Source organism: Puma concolor, chromosome E4 (genome assembly GCF_028749965.1).
Source record: "Puma concolor isolate L17-30 chromosome E4, mPumCon1.1.hap2, whole genome shotgun sequence".
NCBI classification, from domain to species: Eukaryota; Metazoa; Chordata; class Mammalia; order Carnivora; family Felidae; genus Puma; species Puma concolor.
The window spans coordinates 48,952,296-48,968,704 of NC_141683.1; the positions used below are offsets into that span (position 1 = coordinate 48,952,296).

The window sequence follows — 16,409 nt, forward strand, 5'->3', positions numbered from 1 at the left end:
GGCCTAGAAGAGGGGCTAGAAAGGTGAAACTCTAGTTATAAGTAGCACACCAGTAATTCACAGCTCTTTCTCAAATTTTAATTCTAAGAAATGATTCTGTATTGGATTTTTTAAATTTGGGGATAAGTCTAGTATTTTACCACAAAGAATTTAAATTAGTATCACTCACATTCTTTAATTTCACCTTTCAGTCTCTTGTTTGTTCTTGATGGTTCATTCTATGAACTTAACAAAATGTCCTATAGCATTTTCCCACAATTTGACTTCAGAGAGCATCATGTTACACAGATGCTTAAACAGTACCCTCCTGAATGACTACCACCCAGGAGCTCCTGGGAACCGTGAGTCCTACAGGGAAGGCTCAGTCAGCTAAGTGTGAACAACCGGTCTCTAGAATTGCATTATGAGTCTTCAAGAAACTGCCTGTACTGAAAGACAGCTTAATTTTTTTAATGTGAAAGTTCTTTCACGACCAAGCCTCAGGATATGGATTTTCTCACCGAACCTAGCATTTTAAAGAAATGATAGTGGTAAGAAGTGGAGCTCTGGATTATCTCCATGATCTAGAAAATTTCAAATGAGAAAAATAAAAAAGCAGTCTTACAATTCAGACATCCTTTTTCTGAAGAATCAGAGATCATTTTTGTCTTACTAAATATGGATCACAAGACATCAGTTTTCCAGTTTTCATTTATCAGTCATGTTATGTACAAGAAAGACATTTATAGAAACACACACACGAATTCCTTTACACTACATTAAACTGAGGTGAACAAAACTATAGGGAACAATAAACATTAAAACATTAAATATCAATACTTACACAACAAAGTGGACTGTTAGCATAACACAGCTAACATACAATCACACAGAAAGACATAAGCATCAACTATCAAAATACCGTTTTGTCTCAATACTGCCTTATTTTGGCCTTGGGAAATCACCAAGCCCTAAAGCACCTGGCTTATTGCTTTCTCCTCGACTTCCTCCCTCAAGTTTCCATCCTTTTCACACTGGGATACCAATGTAGGAGGCTCCTGGATGTGGCCAGCCGCGCAGCAGCTCCTAAGGCGGCAGTGGCTGTACTCCGGGGAATGTAGAGCTTCTGGGAGATGTGGTGCTCAGGAGACAAAATCAAAGACAGCTGGTCCATGGCTCCGTGACTCTTGTCTTTGAACACTGTAATAGCATGGCTACTAGAAAAATCATTCTTCAGGCGCTCTGGAGAGCTCTCCACTGAAAAAGAAAGAACACACAAGTCTTCTCAAGGGGTTCTCATACTCTGCCTTCTCTCTCCCATTCTAGTTCTTTATTAACATGTGTTACAATCAACTTCCGTTACATGGTGACACCTTCTGTTACGATCAGAGATGAGCCTGGGAAACCAGTCAACAAATGGAAAAGAAATGAGGGTGGAGAGTCATGCGTTGAGATGAAGTAAATCCTTGTCAGAACGAGGAGAGGGAAAGAGAGGGGGGAAACCTACTTATGAACAGGAAGGGAAATTTTCTCTCTAGGACACGATAAAAATAAGTTGGATATGATTCCAACTCCAGGGAGGAGCCCTTAAGCTCCCCTATTTCCATCCGGCAATGAACACAAGTGTACCCCACGGGTGTTTTCTATTGCCAAAGTGGCTCCAATTTGAGACTGTGCCAGTGTAAAAACAAAATTGACCAAGATGTTTGTAAGAAGTTCCAAAAACCAGTTATCAGCCATAAAACAAATTCCTTAGGAATTAGTTTCAACTACGAAGAAAGAACCTTTTAAATGAAATAAATTCGCTGGGAACTCCAATGCCAAAAGTTCTGAACAGCAGGAAGGGATGCCAGGCATTCTCACGCGTCTACTCCAGGCCAGCGCACCCGCACCCGTTTACCGCCTGCTTACAATGAGAGAAGGCGCTCTGATGCCAGCATCTAAGCAAACACACTGCTTCCTTCAAGAAAGCTCTGCTTTAGTTTAAAAAAAAATCTAGGTGAGCTAAACAATGTCCATCATCACAAACACTTCCCAAACTGCCACCGGTATGATTACATTTTGTAAAGCATTGCCCTAGATCTTAAAAAACACATATTTCAGAAAATCTAGAGAAAACGCAGGCATAATCAGTACTTTATTCATCTTTGCATTTTTAGCATCTAACATAGCAGCATGTGGCATATGTTCCGTACATTTGTGGTGAATTACGTTCAAGAATTTGAGAGTAAAATTCTGATCAAAGAGTTGTAATTAATGCCCACAAGAGGGGAAAAGAGCTGGTGCATTCAAATAAAAACAAGTGGTTTTACACAAAGTTTTGGTGAGTTCAGATTTTAAAAGGGATAAAGGGTAGTGAAACTTCTGCTTCCGGACATAAGGTTAATTCAACAGGAATTGAAAAACAGTCTCTTCTGCCTTAAACAACTGGAAAACTGGACAAAATGTATGAAACAACAGCTCTTATACACTGAACAGCAAGCATGCAAGATAGTAATCCCTGAGAGAAGGGAAACAAATGAAGTGAGCTTTACAAAGGCCTCGGCTCACTGTTAAGATGATTTCCTGGCTTCAGTACAAGAAGGGAGAATCCAAACTGAGCCTGGAGATCTTACTGGGTTGAAAAGACAGAGTTTGGAACTCATGGAGGCTAAGCTGCCTAGAATTTGTGGGAGGAAAGTACCAGAGAAGAAGCAGATGGAAATCTGCAGAGAGGTCCCTTTGAGTCTTAGGCTGGCTAGTGATCTGGCTCAGGCACGTGAGGAGACCATGAGGCCAAGGAGAAAACCATCCTGAAAGGACCAGGCAGAACAATCATTGTAGCTTCTGGGCAAAGTAGGTCGTGTTCCCACCAGAGTGTAAAGAAATCCTAACATATGGAACGTCTAGTCCTATCTCTACCCTCAGAATGGTACTGCCTAAATAGCAGGGCCAACAGACTAAAGACTTTTCTAGGCCAGCCTAATGAAACCTAAAAGAAATGCAAAAATGATAAAACCAATTTCAGGTGATTAAACTGCATCTTCCCCAATCCCCCCCAACCAATTGGTGGATGGGTAGATAGAGAAAGAGAGAGAGAGAGATACACACAGAGAAGGAAGGAGAAAAGAAGGAGAGAAGGGGAGGGGAGGGAAAAGAAAAAGAGGCCCAGTCAATAATGTAAAATTCAGTGTCTGCCATATAACAAAAAGTTACCAGATGTGCACAGAAGAGAGAAAAATAGGACTTGTTCTCAGGAGAAAAAGCAACAGGTAGAAGCCAATTCAGCAATGACACAAATGACAGAAATGGTACACGTGCCAGAATCACAAGGAAAGGGTATTAAAATAGCTGTTCTAAGAGTACTCCAGGTGTAGGGGCACCTGGGTGGCTCAGTCAGTTGAGTGTTCAGCTTCGGCTCAGGTCATGATCTCACGGTTTGTGAGTTCAAGCCCTGCATCGGGCTCTGTGCTGACAGCTCACAGCCTGGAGCCTGTTTCAGATTCTGTGTCTCCCTCTCTCTGCTCCTCCCCTGCTCGTGCTCTGTCTGCCTCTCTCTCTCTCTCTCAAAAACAAACATTAAAAAAAAAATTTTTTTTAAAAGGGTACTCCAGGTATACAAGAAGGCAGAGAAAAATACAAGTATGATGAGGAAAAAAAAAAAAGATTTAAAAAGACCCAAACCAAACCAGTAGAGATGAAAAATACAATTTCTGAGATGAAAAATATACTGGATGGGAAAAGAATATATTAATCACTGAACAAGAAAAGGTGAGCACCATTAAGAGACAGTAATAGAAACCATCCAAAGACTAGGGAAAAGAAGTATACCAGTAGGTGTAGAAAAAGTGACCTATCGCATATAATGTGTAAAATTGGAGTTAAAAAAAAAAGGGGGGGGGGGAGTGACAGAAAAACACATTTGAAGAATAATGATTGAATTTTTTTCAGATTTAATGGCAACTATAAACTTGGAGATCCAAGAGCTCAATGAACTCTATGCAGAAGAAATACAAAGAGACTACACCAAGCCACCTTATAATCAGATTGTTGAAAATCAGTGATGTGGGAGAAAATCTTAAAAGCATCCAGAGAAAATAACACATTACAAAGGAACAAACACAAAAATGACAACAGACTTGACATCACAGTGACAAGCAAAGTGACATCTTTTAATGCAGTGACAAATATACCAACCTATGACTTTACATCCAGAAAAAAAACTTAAAGAAATGAAATGAAATGAAATAAAAATAAAGGCTTTGCCTAACGTGAAAGAACTGAGAAAAGACATCAGTAGCAGACCAGCACCACAAGATATGTAAGTTCTTCAAGCAAAAAATAAAATAATGCTGGACAGAAACCTGGACCTACAAAGGTGTTGATAAACGACAGTCTGTGGGTCAAATCCAGCCTACCTACCACCTGGTTTTTAATAAAGTTTTATTGGAAAACAGCTATGTTCATTCATTTGTGTATTATTTATGGCTGCTTTGCTTTCCTAGAAACTCACACACTACCCAAACTGAAAGAGGAAGTAATAGGAAATTTGAACAGACCCATAACCAGCAAAGAAACTGAATCAGTAATCAAATCTCTCCCAACAAACAGGGGGCCTGGGTGGCTCAGTCTGTTAAGCCTTGACTTCAGCTCAGGTCATGATCTCCCAGTTCATGAGTTCGAGCCCATGTTGGTCTCGGCACTGACAGCACAGAACCTGGAGCCTGCTTCGAGTTCTGTGTCTCCTGCTCTCTCTGCCCCTCTCCGTCTCATGTTCTGTGTCTCTCTCTCAAAAATAAATACACATTTTTTTTAAATTAAAAAAAAGTCTCCCAACAAACAAAGGTCCAGGGCCAAATGGCTTCCCAGGAGAATGCTACCACACATTTAAAGAAGAGTTAACACTTATTCTTCTCAAACTGTTCCAAATAAACAGGAAAGGAAGGAAAATGTCCAAACTCATTCTATGAATCATTACCTTGATTCCAAAACCAGACAAAGACCCCACTAAATTACAGGCCAATACTCCTGATGAAACTGGATGCAAAAATTCTCTACAAGATACTAGAAAATTCAATCCAACAGTATACATTAAAAGAATTACTCACCACAATCAAGTGGGATTTATTCCTGGGCTACAGGGCTGGTTCAATATTTGCAAATCAACCAATGTGATATATCACATTAATAAAAGAAAGGATAAGAACTATATGATCCTGTCAATAGATGCAGAAAATACAGCATCCATTCTTGATAAAAACCCTCAACAAAGTAGGGATAGACGGAACACACCTCAACATAAAACACATATACAAAAGACCCACAGCTAGTATCAACTTCAATGGGGAAAAACTGAAAGCTTTCCCTCTACATCCAAGAACAAGACCGGGTAGACCATTCTCACTTTTACTATTTAACACAGTACTGGAAGTCTTTGCCTCAGCAATAAGCCAACAGAAAGAAATAAAAAGGCATCCAAATCAGCAAAGTCAAATTTTCTCTATTTGCAGGTGACATGATACCCTATATAGAAAACTCAAGACTCCACCAAAAAAAAATTGCTAGAATATATGAATTCAGCAAAGTCACAGGATATAAAATGAATGTGCAGAAATCTGTTGCATTTCTAGACACCAATAATGAAGCAGCAGAAAAAGAAATCAAGATACCTGGGAAAAAACCTAACAAAAGAGGTAAAAGATCTGTACTCTGAAAACTATACAACACTTATGAAGAAACTAGGATACAAAGAAATGGAAAAACATTCTTTGCTCATGGATTGGAAGAACAAACATTGTTAAAATGTCTATACTACCCTAAGCAATCCACACGCTTAATGCAATCCCTATCAAAATACCAACAGCATTTTTCAAAAAGCTATAACAAACAATCCTAATATTTGTATGGAAACACTAAAAGATCCCAAATAGCCAAAGCAATCCTGAAAAAGAAAAGCAGAGCTGAAGACATCACAATTTGGGGCTTCAAATTATACTACAAAGCTGCTATAATCAAAACAGTATGGTCCTGGTACAAAAATAGACACGTATATCAACAGAACAGAAAACCCAGAAATGAACCCACAATTATATGGTCAATTAATCTTCAACAAAGCAGGAAAGAATCTTATCATTGGTCAAAGACAGACTCTTCAACAAATGGTGTTGGAAAAACTGGACAGCAACATGCAAAACAATGAAACTGGACCACTCTCTTACATCATACACAAAAATAAATTCAAAATGGATGAAAGACCTAAATATGAGACCTGAAACCTTAAAATCCTGGAGAAGAACACATGCAGTAAGCTCTTTGACATCAGTCATAGCTCTAGATAAGTCTCCAGAGGCAAGGGAAACAAAAGCAAAAATAAACTATTGGGACTTCATCAAAACAAAAAGCTTCTACACAGCAAAGGAAACAATCAAAAACCTAAAACCTCCCTGAATGGGAGAAGGTACCTACCTGCAAAGTGATGGAGGGTAAAGAGTGCACTTGTGATGAGCACCAGATGACGTATGCAAGTGGTGAATAACTATATTGTACACCTGAAACTAATATTATAACATATGAAAAAAAAACCTCAATAAAAACTTTAGCAAGCTTTGTGTAAATTTACATTAATCCTAAAATTCATATGGAAGGGGCTCCTGGGTGGCTCAGTCAGTTAAGTGTCCCACTCTTGATTTCGACTCAGGTCATGATCTCATGGTTCATGGGTTCAAGTCCTGCATTGAGCTCTGTGCTGACAGTGCAGAGCCTGCCTGCAATTCTGTCTCCTTCTCTCTGCCCCTCCCCAACTTGCACGCATGCACGTTCTCTCTCAAAATAAATATTTAAAAATAATAAATAAAATTCATGTGGAAAATGACCTAAAATAGCCAAAACAATCTGATAAAGAACAAAATTGTATGATTTCATGACTTATAAAGCCACACTAATCAAGGCAATGGTATAAAGACACACAGACTACTAAAACATAATAGAAGTCTAGAAACAGACCCTCACATATACAGCCTGCTGACTTTTGACAAAGATATCAATGCAGTTTAAAAGTGAAATGACAGCCTTTTCTTTTTATTTTTTAAAGTTTATTTATTTATTTTGAGAGACAGACAGACAGACAGCCAGGGAGGGGCAGAGAGAGAGGGAGAGAGAGGGAGAGAGAGAGAGAGAGAGAGAGAGAATCCCAAGCAGGCTCAGCTCAGAGCCCAATGTGGGAGCTCAAACCCATGAATCATGAGGTCATGACCTGAGCTGAAATCAAGAGTCAGATGCTTAACTGTTGAGTACCCCAGGTGCCCCAGAAAGGACAGCCTTTTCAAGAACTGATGCTAAAAGTGAATATTTATATGCAGTCAAAATAAACATTAATCCTTATATCGCACCATAATAATAATAATAATAATAATACAAATAGTAACTCAAAAATTAACAAATTGGATCACAGATCTAATTGTAAGACCTAAAACTAGAGAACTTTCATATGAAAAAGAGAAAATCAGTTACTTGGGTTAAAAAAGATTTCTGAACAGGACACAAAAAGGTCAACCTTTACACTAAGAAAAAAATCAATCAGACTTCATCAAAACGAAAACTTTTGCTCTTCCAAAGATGCTGTTAAGGAAATAACACACTTGAAAATATTTGTGATGTATATATACATATACACACACACATATATATATCTGAAAAAAGCTTTTGTGTCAAGTATAATTTTTACACATCAATGAAAAGATGATAATTTAATGAAAATGAACAAATATTTGAACGTGCAATTCACTAAAGAAGATATACAGATTGCATGTAAGCACACGAAAAGACGGTCAACATCACTGGCAAAGAGGGAAATACAAATTAAAACCACAAGATACCATTACACACGCACTAGAATGGCAAAATTTTAAGACTGATAATATCAGGTGTTGGCAAGGAGATGGAGCAATTGGAACTTTCATATATTACTGGTGCGAATAAAGAATGGTACTGCCACTTTGGAAAACATTTTGGCAGTTCTTAAGAAGTTAATCATGTAATGATCATGGGAGCCAGCAATTCTACTCCTTGGCATGTACTGAGTATGTGTACACAAAGAGCTGTATGTGAACGTTCACAGCTTTTTTCATAATGGCCCAAATCCGGAAACAACGCAGATGTCTGTCATGTAATGAACAAATTATGCTATATCCATACAATCGGGTACTACTTAGCAGTAAATCAGAACAAACTTCTGACCTTGGCAACAATATAAATGAATCTCTAAAACATCCTAAGTGAAAAAGTTCAGACGTGGGGCGCCTGGGTGGCGCAGTCGGTTAAGCGTCCGACTTCAGCCAGGTCACGATCTCGCAGTCCGTGAGTTCGAGCCCCGCATCAGGCTCTGGGCTGATGGCTCGGAGCCTGGAGCCTGTTTCCGATTCTGTGTCTCCCTCTCTCTCTGCCCCTCCCCCGTTCATGCTCTGTCTCTCTCTGTCCCCAAAATAAATAAACGTTGAAAAAGTTCAGACTTAAAAACTATACACTGTATGACTCTCTTTCTATGAAATTCTAGAAAAAGGAAAGTAACATGTCAGGAACCAGCAAGCAAGGGGAGTGAATGACTGCAGACCAACAGACGGACACGAGGAACTGGTGGAATTGCTCTATATCATGATGGTGGTGGTGGTGGTGGTTACAAGACTGGATACATACGTCAAAACTCACAGAACTGTACACGTCAAAAGTGGCAAATTTCACTGTCTGTAAAACTGACTCCCCCAACCAAACTGCAAAAGAAAAAAAAAAAAAAAAGAAAAAAAGGGAGTGGCAAAATAAAAGGGAACAATTGAGCCCAGAAAAACGTAAGGACTTGAGACAAATGCTAAAGTCAGCAATTTTTCAAGTTATGTTCTGGAAAAGATAAATGACAAACCGCCGTATCTGTCAATTGTATGTAAACCTACCTGAACCAGCGTGTTTTTCTGGGGAATCCATCCCCGTAGGGGTTGCGCTGAAGGCTGCTGGGGGTAGCTGGGTTTGCTTTGCCTGAGTCTGAGTGCTGCTGGGCTCAAACTGGCTCCCTTCTGCTGACTGCTGTGACTGGATAAGAGAGATGTAGAACTCTTCCAATTTGGGCAATGTGGAAGAGTCTGAAGAACTCTCTGAGCTTGGCTGCTGCAGTATGGGAAAAGTAGGGCAAAAGCATGAAAGGTAATTGTTAGCATAACAGGAAGAATTAACCCTGTTTTGGATCCTTATATACAAGACAAATATTTTTCATATCATCATTAATAACTGACTCACTTTTAAGAACCTAGATACTCTCCAGAAGAAACAAGTCCTTTTCTAACTTAGTGACCATCCATTCAATCCAGGAAGCATTTAGTGAACACATGTTATAAGCAAACATGGTACTGTCTGCTGCCACACAGAGCTAAGGAAGAGTGGCAGGAAATGAGAAAGCGCACACGGCAGGCACAATGTCAGGCACAGCGTGAAGTTACTTGCACGTGCTTCTTCCTTTAAACCACAGTACAAGGCACTAGCTAAGGTGTTAGGTCTTCCTTACTGTGGGTCCTTTAACTTAGCATAATGCTTTTCACAAGAGGCTAAGTTATCCAAGGTCAACAAGTAGGAGACAAAGCAGAGACCAGAACTCAGCCCAGTCCTTGTTCTCTATGCCCCACCTGCCCACCTCCTAGTAAGATAGGATCACTGTCCCTAAACTCACAGTCCTCAGGAAATAGCGTATGTGCTGCAGCGAGCCACGAATGGAGGCATTACATGCATAGAACATAAAGTACTTAAAGGAAGGCTCCTCAGAAGAGACAAAATGGAGCATTAAGAACTAGGATTTGAGAGAAAGAGATGAACATCCCATATGGAGACTAAATTTGGGCTTCAGTGAATGGAGTGTCAAATTTTAACCATGAGATCCTGTATCCTACTATACTGTCATTGCTGAAGTAGATACAACCTATGTAACTTAGCACTTATCTTCTTCAATGTTAACTGGCATTAAGTTGTGATAAGGCTAAACCCTAAACTGCAGACCACTCAGACCAAGTGATTTTTACATTATGCCCTGCTGCCTTTTTTTAAGTTTGTTTTGAGAGAGAGAGAGCATGCACATGCAAGTGGGGGAGGGGCAGAGAGCGAGAGAATGAATCCCAAATGGGCTCCTCGCGGATAGCACGGAGCCTGATATGGGGCTCAAACTCATAAACCGTGAGATCATGACCTGAGCCGAAAAAGAGTCGGGCACTCAGCCAATTGAGCCACCCAGGCACCCACACGTCTGCTGCCTATTTTTACAAGTTTAACAAAAATCAAAATCAGAAACAAGTTTTTAAAGCTATATTCTTTTTCTTTCCTAAGGGTGATTTTTGAAGAAAGATGCACTGTTAAAACGTATTTAAGATGCACTGTGATAGCTTCTCATTCTGAAAAAAAAAAAAAAACAACAACCCCAAACCCACGGATGAATCCTTTCTAAATCTGTATGGTACTCTGAGACCAAGTACCTTCAGTCAACTTAAGCACTTAGCGACAAGCAAGATTCCTTCTCCAAAGAGCGCTGTCCAGCCTTGCTGTTCAAAGTGTGGTTCGCCAACCAGCAGTAGCAGCATCAACCGGGAGCTTGTGTTAGATATGCACAACCTGTGTCCCCGTCCCAATGCCGCCCAGTCAGAACCCACATTTTTACAAGATTCTCCGGGCATCTATAGGCACATTATAGTTTGAGAAGCACTGTTCTGCCAAATTCAGCTCTCTCTAGTTGTTAATGACTGACTCCATCATAGTTATCTAGAAATATACCTCATGGAACTAGAGATTAATGACAGACTTTCAAGAAACATGTTCATGATTAACATATGCAATCAAAAGCATAGCCCCAAACCACAATAACATACAATTTCACACTCACGAGGATGATTATGATACATAGTTTGAGAACGACTGAGAAGGTTAATTCTTTAAATGTTTGGTAGAATTCACCAGTGAAGTTATCTGATCCTTTTTTGGGGAGAGGGGTGGGGTTTGGTTACTAATTCAGTCTTACTTGTTATTGACCTATTTATTCAGTTTTCTATTCTTCGTGATTCAGTATTGGTAGGTTGTTATGTTTGTAGGAACTTATCCATTTCTTCCAGGTTATCCAGTTTGTATATAATTGTAGTAAGATCATTTTTTATTTCTTTGGCATCAAATTTGATGTTTCTTCTTTTATTTTGATATTTGAGTATTCCTTTTTTTATTAGTCTAGCTGAAGGTTTGCAAATTTTGTTTATAGCTTCAAAAATCTAGCTCTTAATTTCATTGATTTTTTTCTGTTCTCTATTTCATAGATTTTTACTCTAATTTTTATTATTTCATGCCTTCTGCTAACTTTGGTCTTAGTTTGTTTTTTTCATTGCTGTTTTGGTTTGTTTGTTTTAGTTCCCAAAGATATAAAGTTAAGTCGTGTGTCACTGTTCTTTTTTATGTACGCATTTATTGCTATAAACATTCCTTATGGCTAAATTATATGAAAATATCTGTTTTCTATTTCTCTAACATAGAGGTTTAATCAATCTTTCAATTCTAGGCTTAGGATTTTCTTCTGAAGAGATAAATATATTAAATTGACTGAAATTAATTTTATTTATTTATTTTTTTTTTCAACATTTATTTTATTTTTGGGTCAGAGAGAGACAGAGCATGAACGGGGGAGGGGCAGAGAGAGAGGGAGACACAGAATCAGAAACAGGCTCCAGGCTCTGAGCCATCAGCCCAGAGCCCGACGCAGGGCTCGAACTCACGGACCGCGAGATCGTGACCTGGCTGAAGTCGGACGCTTAACCGACTGCACCACCCAGGCGCCCCGAAATTAATTTTAAATCAACATACATTTTGTGTACATGTATTCCACCAAATGCTCAGAGTGGGATCATTAACCAGAACTTTACTTTCTAAAAATGAAAGTACTTCCCCATAAGAATCTGTCACAGTAACATTCATTAGACATTTACCTTTTGAATTCTGGTTGTGCCAGTATTTTTCTCCTGAGCACTCAGTCCCTCTTGCTTTTGAGCTTCTACTTTCATTCCATTCACAAGGCCTGAAGGCTGCCATGAATCATCCCATGTATCTTTGGGTTTAGAAAAGCACCAATCCTATAGAGAAAAAAAATGCTACAATAAACTAAGATACGTTTTAGAGTGCTTTAATTTATAGTTGCTGTATGAGTACATGATCCAAACAGAGAATAACTTGGGCAAGGGAAAGGCAAACAAGAAAAAGTGTTTATTAAGTTTCTGTATCAGTGTGACTTTCCCCCCTTATTTTATTGGTCCACACCCAATACCTTGAATTCCTTGGAACACAGCTCTCATAGAAACAAATACAACTCTGGTTTGTATTATTTTCTTCAATACTGTTTTTCATGGCCAGATGATTTTTCATGACCATCTAGTATTTTAAACAGCACAAATAATAAGGAGCAATTTAACTATAGATATTTCTTCTAATAACCAGTGGGAAATAAATTTTAAGTATATAGTTAGGCCTAATATTAGCTAATATTCTCAATGCAGAGATTCAGAGATTATATTACAAGGCTAATAAAAATAAAATTAGGGAAAACAGTTTATTTATAGATCCTAAGGCCAAAGGTTCCCAGTGATAAAACAAAAATCATAACAGTTGAAAGGACAGATGGGACAATAAGCCCATGATTTACTCTTCCCTGTTCCAACTTGTCCTCTTCCCGACCACTGCCATCTTGAGGGAAAAAAATGAATTCTTGGGAATTATCATCTGACAGATGCTTCTGAATACCCAAGTGTATAGATTTCTTGAGGAAATTTACATTTCCGTTTTTAAGTAATGATAAGCTTTCTGTTTTCCCAGGGATCTAACCTTCTGCGGCATTTCCTCACATGACGGATAAGGCTTCTTTCCACCAAGGCTTGAGGTAAATAAGTGGGAGGCAGCATCACCCCCTTTTCCTATTTTAGCCTGAAAAGGTAGCCAGTTCTCATCCCAAACATCATCACCAATAGTCACTGATTCTAGGCATGGCATTCCAGTGGGGATCTCATCCTAGAATGTATCAGAAGACAAAGTAAAACTTTAATTTACAGTTGCTATATGAGTACATTTTAAAATTTAGGTTTACAATTTTTTTCCTGACTCCAGGTAAAGATGGCAGTTTGCCATAATTTATAAATACATAATTTATTACTGTCTCTCTTCTGAAACATCACCAAAATAAACAGATTTAGGTATAAACTCATAAAGAGAAAAGAGGAGAAAACACCACCTACAATTATAGATACAGGAAAACAGACAAGTGACAACTTACTAAGCAGTCCTGAAAAACTAGAATCCTGAGCTTATAGGCAGGAAAAACTGAGAAGCAACCCAAATTTATACTACAGATACTATAAACCCTCAGGAATTGCTACTACAAGGTTTTTGGAAGTGAGAATGTAAAGTGGGAATGAAAACAAAAGCACTGGTTGAAAGTCTGTGTAAAAAGCAGTTAGCTCTTCAGACACCCTCCCCTATTTCACAAACCCAAGAAACTATACTTTTTTTCCCCACTGGAAAACCAGAGGGTCTTCTTGGGGGATAAAACTGAGGGTAAGGCAAGCATAATAAAAACAGGGGAATTAAGTGAAGGTTTTTATCCTGAATATCAAGACCCCCCTAGCTCTGTTTTCAATAGCAGGACAGAGATGAGAGTAAACAATGCGAGTAAACAATGCATGAACTTGAAGACAGATCTAATATAAACAACAAAGAGAAAAAAACTGGGAAAACAAAAGCAAACAGAGCCTTGGGGACAATACCAAAGGCTTAACATTTGTTTCATGGGAGTCCCAGAATGAGAAAAGGGAAGAGTGCAGTGCAGAACATTATTTGAGGAAATGTCTGAAAACTTCACAAATTTGATGAAACACATAAACTTACAGAGTCAAAAAGCTTAGTAAACAGGATAAACCCACAGAAATTCATGTCTAGATACATTATAATCTATCTGCTAAAAACTAAAGACAAAGAAACCATCTAAAATGTAGCCAAAAGAAAATGATAATTATAAAGGAACAACAATTTCAATACTGCAGATTTTTCATCACAAATTATTAAAGCCAGAAGGAAGTGGAATGAAATCTTTAAAGGGGTCTGAAAGAAAGGAACTAGTAATCCAGAATTCCACATCCAGCAAAAATATCTTTCAAGAATGAAGATGAAATACATTCTGAATGAAGAAAACTAAAAAAATTCTTTGTCAGCAGACATACTCTAAAGGTATTTCTTCTTTTTTTTTTTTTTAATTTTTTTTTTTTCAACGTTTATTTATTTTTGGGACAGAGAGAGACAGAGCATGAACGGGGGAGGGGCAGAGAGAGAGGGAGACACAGAATCGGAAACAGGCTCCAGGCTCTGAGCCATCAGCCCAGAGCCCGACGCGGGGCTCGAACCCACGGACCGCGAGATCGTGACCTGGCTGAAGTCGGACGCTTAACCGACTGCGCCACCCAGGCGCCCCTCTAAAGGTATTTCTAAAGGAAGTTCCTTGGACAGAAAGGAGGGGATACCAGAAGGATGACTGGAGTATCAGAAATAAAGAATAACAGAAATGATAAGTACCTGAGTAAGTACAATGGACTATTTTTCTCCTAAATCATCTATATGTTTGAAGGTGTAAAGCAAAAAAATTTAGCATTATAAATTCTCAACATCCATAGTTGTTATATGTAAACATAGCATAAAGGACGTGGGAAGGGGTAAAACACCTACATGGTGGCTAAGATATCTATATTCCACTTGAAGTGGTAAATATGGATTATGTCTATTGTGAAAAGTCAAAGATGTATATTGTAATTCCTAGAGTAACTAGTAAAAACACTACGTAAGTAGATATAATAAAAACATAATAAACTAAAATGGACTACTAAGAAAGTACTAAATAAAAAAAATACTGAAAAAGAATACTACTAAAAGAAGGAAGAAAAAGCAAAAACACAAAAAGCAGAAGGAGCAAACAGAAACATAATAAAATGGCAGACCTATCATCAAAACATACCGATAATGATATTAAATGTAAAATGTTTAAACATATTAATTAAAATTCAGATAATTAGAATGGATTAAAAAAATGTCCAAGCTTCATGCTGTCTCAAGAAACACTTCAAATATAATGATATAGGTAGGTTAAGTTAGAGGTAAAAGGATGAAAAAAGATCCACTACGTCAAGAATAAAAAAATAAAGCTAGAGTGGCTATCCTGATACTAGACAATGTGGGCATCAGTGCAAAGAAAGTAACTATGAACAAAGAAAGACATTTCATAATGATAAAAGGGTCAGTTCACCAAGAAAACATACCAATCCTAACTAGATAGCACCTGACAATAAAGCTTTAAAATACATAAGGAAAAAATAAGAAGGAGAAATGGCTATAATCCAAGATTATAGTTGATGACTTCAACATCCTTTTCAGTAATGAGTAAACTAGTAGTCAGCAAGGATACAGAAGTAAATAATACCACCAATCAACTAGATCTAATTGACCTTTATAGAACACTCCACTCAACAAAGGAGAATATACAGTCTCTTGAAAGGCACATGGGACATTCACCAAGGTAGGTCACATCCTGTGTCAACAAACCTTCACAAATTTAAAAAACTGAAGTGATACAATGTAAGTCTCAGATTAGAGAATTAAACTGTAAACAAGTAAGAGAAAGATAAGAGGAAAATGTCTAAACACTTGGAAACTAAACAACACACTTCTAAACAATCCATATGTATATGACCCACTGTTACACGCCCCATATAACAATTATGGGTCATATAATGAGTCAAAGATGACAGCTCAAAAGATATCACCAAATATTTGAGATGAATGAAAATATAATAGATTCAAACTTGTGAGATGTAGTTAAAGTGGTGTTTAGAAGGTCATAGCATGAAATGCTTACATTAGAAGAAAAAAGTCTCAAATCAATAATCTAGGTTTCCATCTTTAAAAAAAATTTTTTTTAATGTTTATTTATTTTTGAGATAGAGAGAGCATGAGCAGGAGACGGGCAGAGAGGGAGGGAGACACAGAATTCAAAGCAGGCTTCAGGCTCCAGGCAGTCAGCACAGAGCCCGACATGGAGATTGAACCCACAGACCGTGAGATCATGACCTGAGCCGAAGTCGGATGCTTAACCAACTGAGCCACCCAGGCACTCCTCTAGATTTCCATCTTAAGAAAGTAGAAAAAGAAATGAAAATAAACCCAAAGAAAGCAAAAAGAGCAATGAACAACATTGAACACTGAACAACAAAAATGAACTTGAAAACAGAAAAACAGATAAAATCAATGACACCAAAAGCTGATTATTTGGAAAAAATTCACTCAAATTGATAAACCTATAGTAAAACTGACAAAAAAATAAAAGATACAAATTTCCAGGATCAGGAATGCAAGAGGGT

The 16,409-nt window shown here is 38.1% G+C and overlaps 1 protein-coding gene across 4 annotated transcripts in view; it reads right to left on the reverse strand.

The window, feature by feature from the left end:
• Positions 1 to 672: 672 nt before the first annotated feature.
• The window catches only part of TDRD5 (tudor domain containing 5), a 107,833-nt gene continuing 92,096 nt past the window's right edge, over positions 673 to 16,409 (reverse strand). For all 4 annotated transcript variants that reach the window (XM_086693109.1, XM_086693112.1, XM_086693110.1 and 1 more), the window contains 4 exons: positions 12,838 to 13,020; positions 11,949 to 12,092; positions 8,901 to 9,111; positions 673 to 1,236 (listed from right to left, as the gene is read on the reverse strand). In XM_086693109.1, coding sequence (XP_086549235.1) covers positions 992 to 1,236; positions 8,901 to 9,111; positions 11,949 to 12,092; positions 12,838 to 13,020 — 783 coding nt within the window. In that variant the 3' untranslated portion in view covers positions 673 to 991. The remainder of the gene's footprint in view (positions 1,237 to 8,900; positions 9,112 to 11,948; positions 12,093 to 12,837; positions 13,021 to 16,409) is intronic.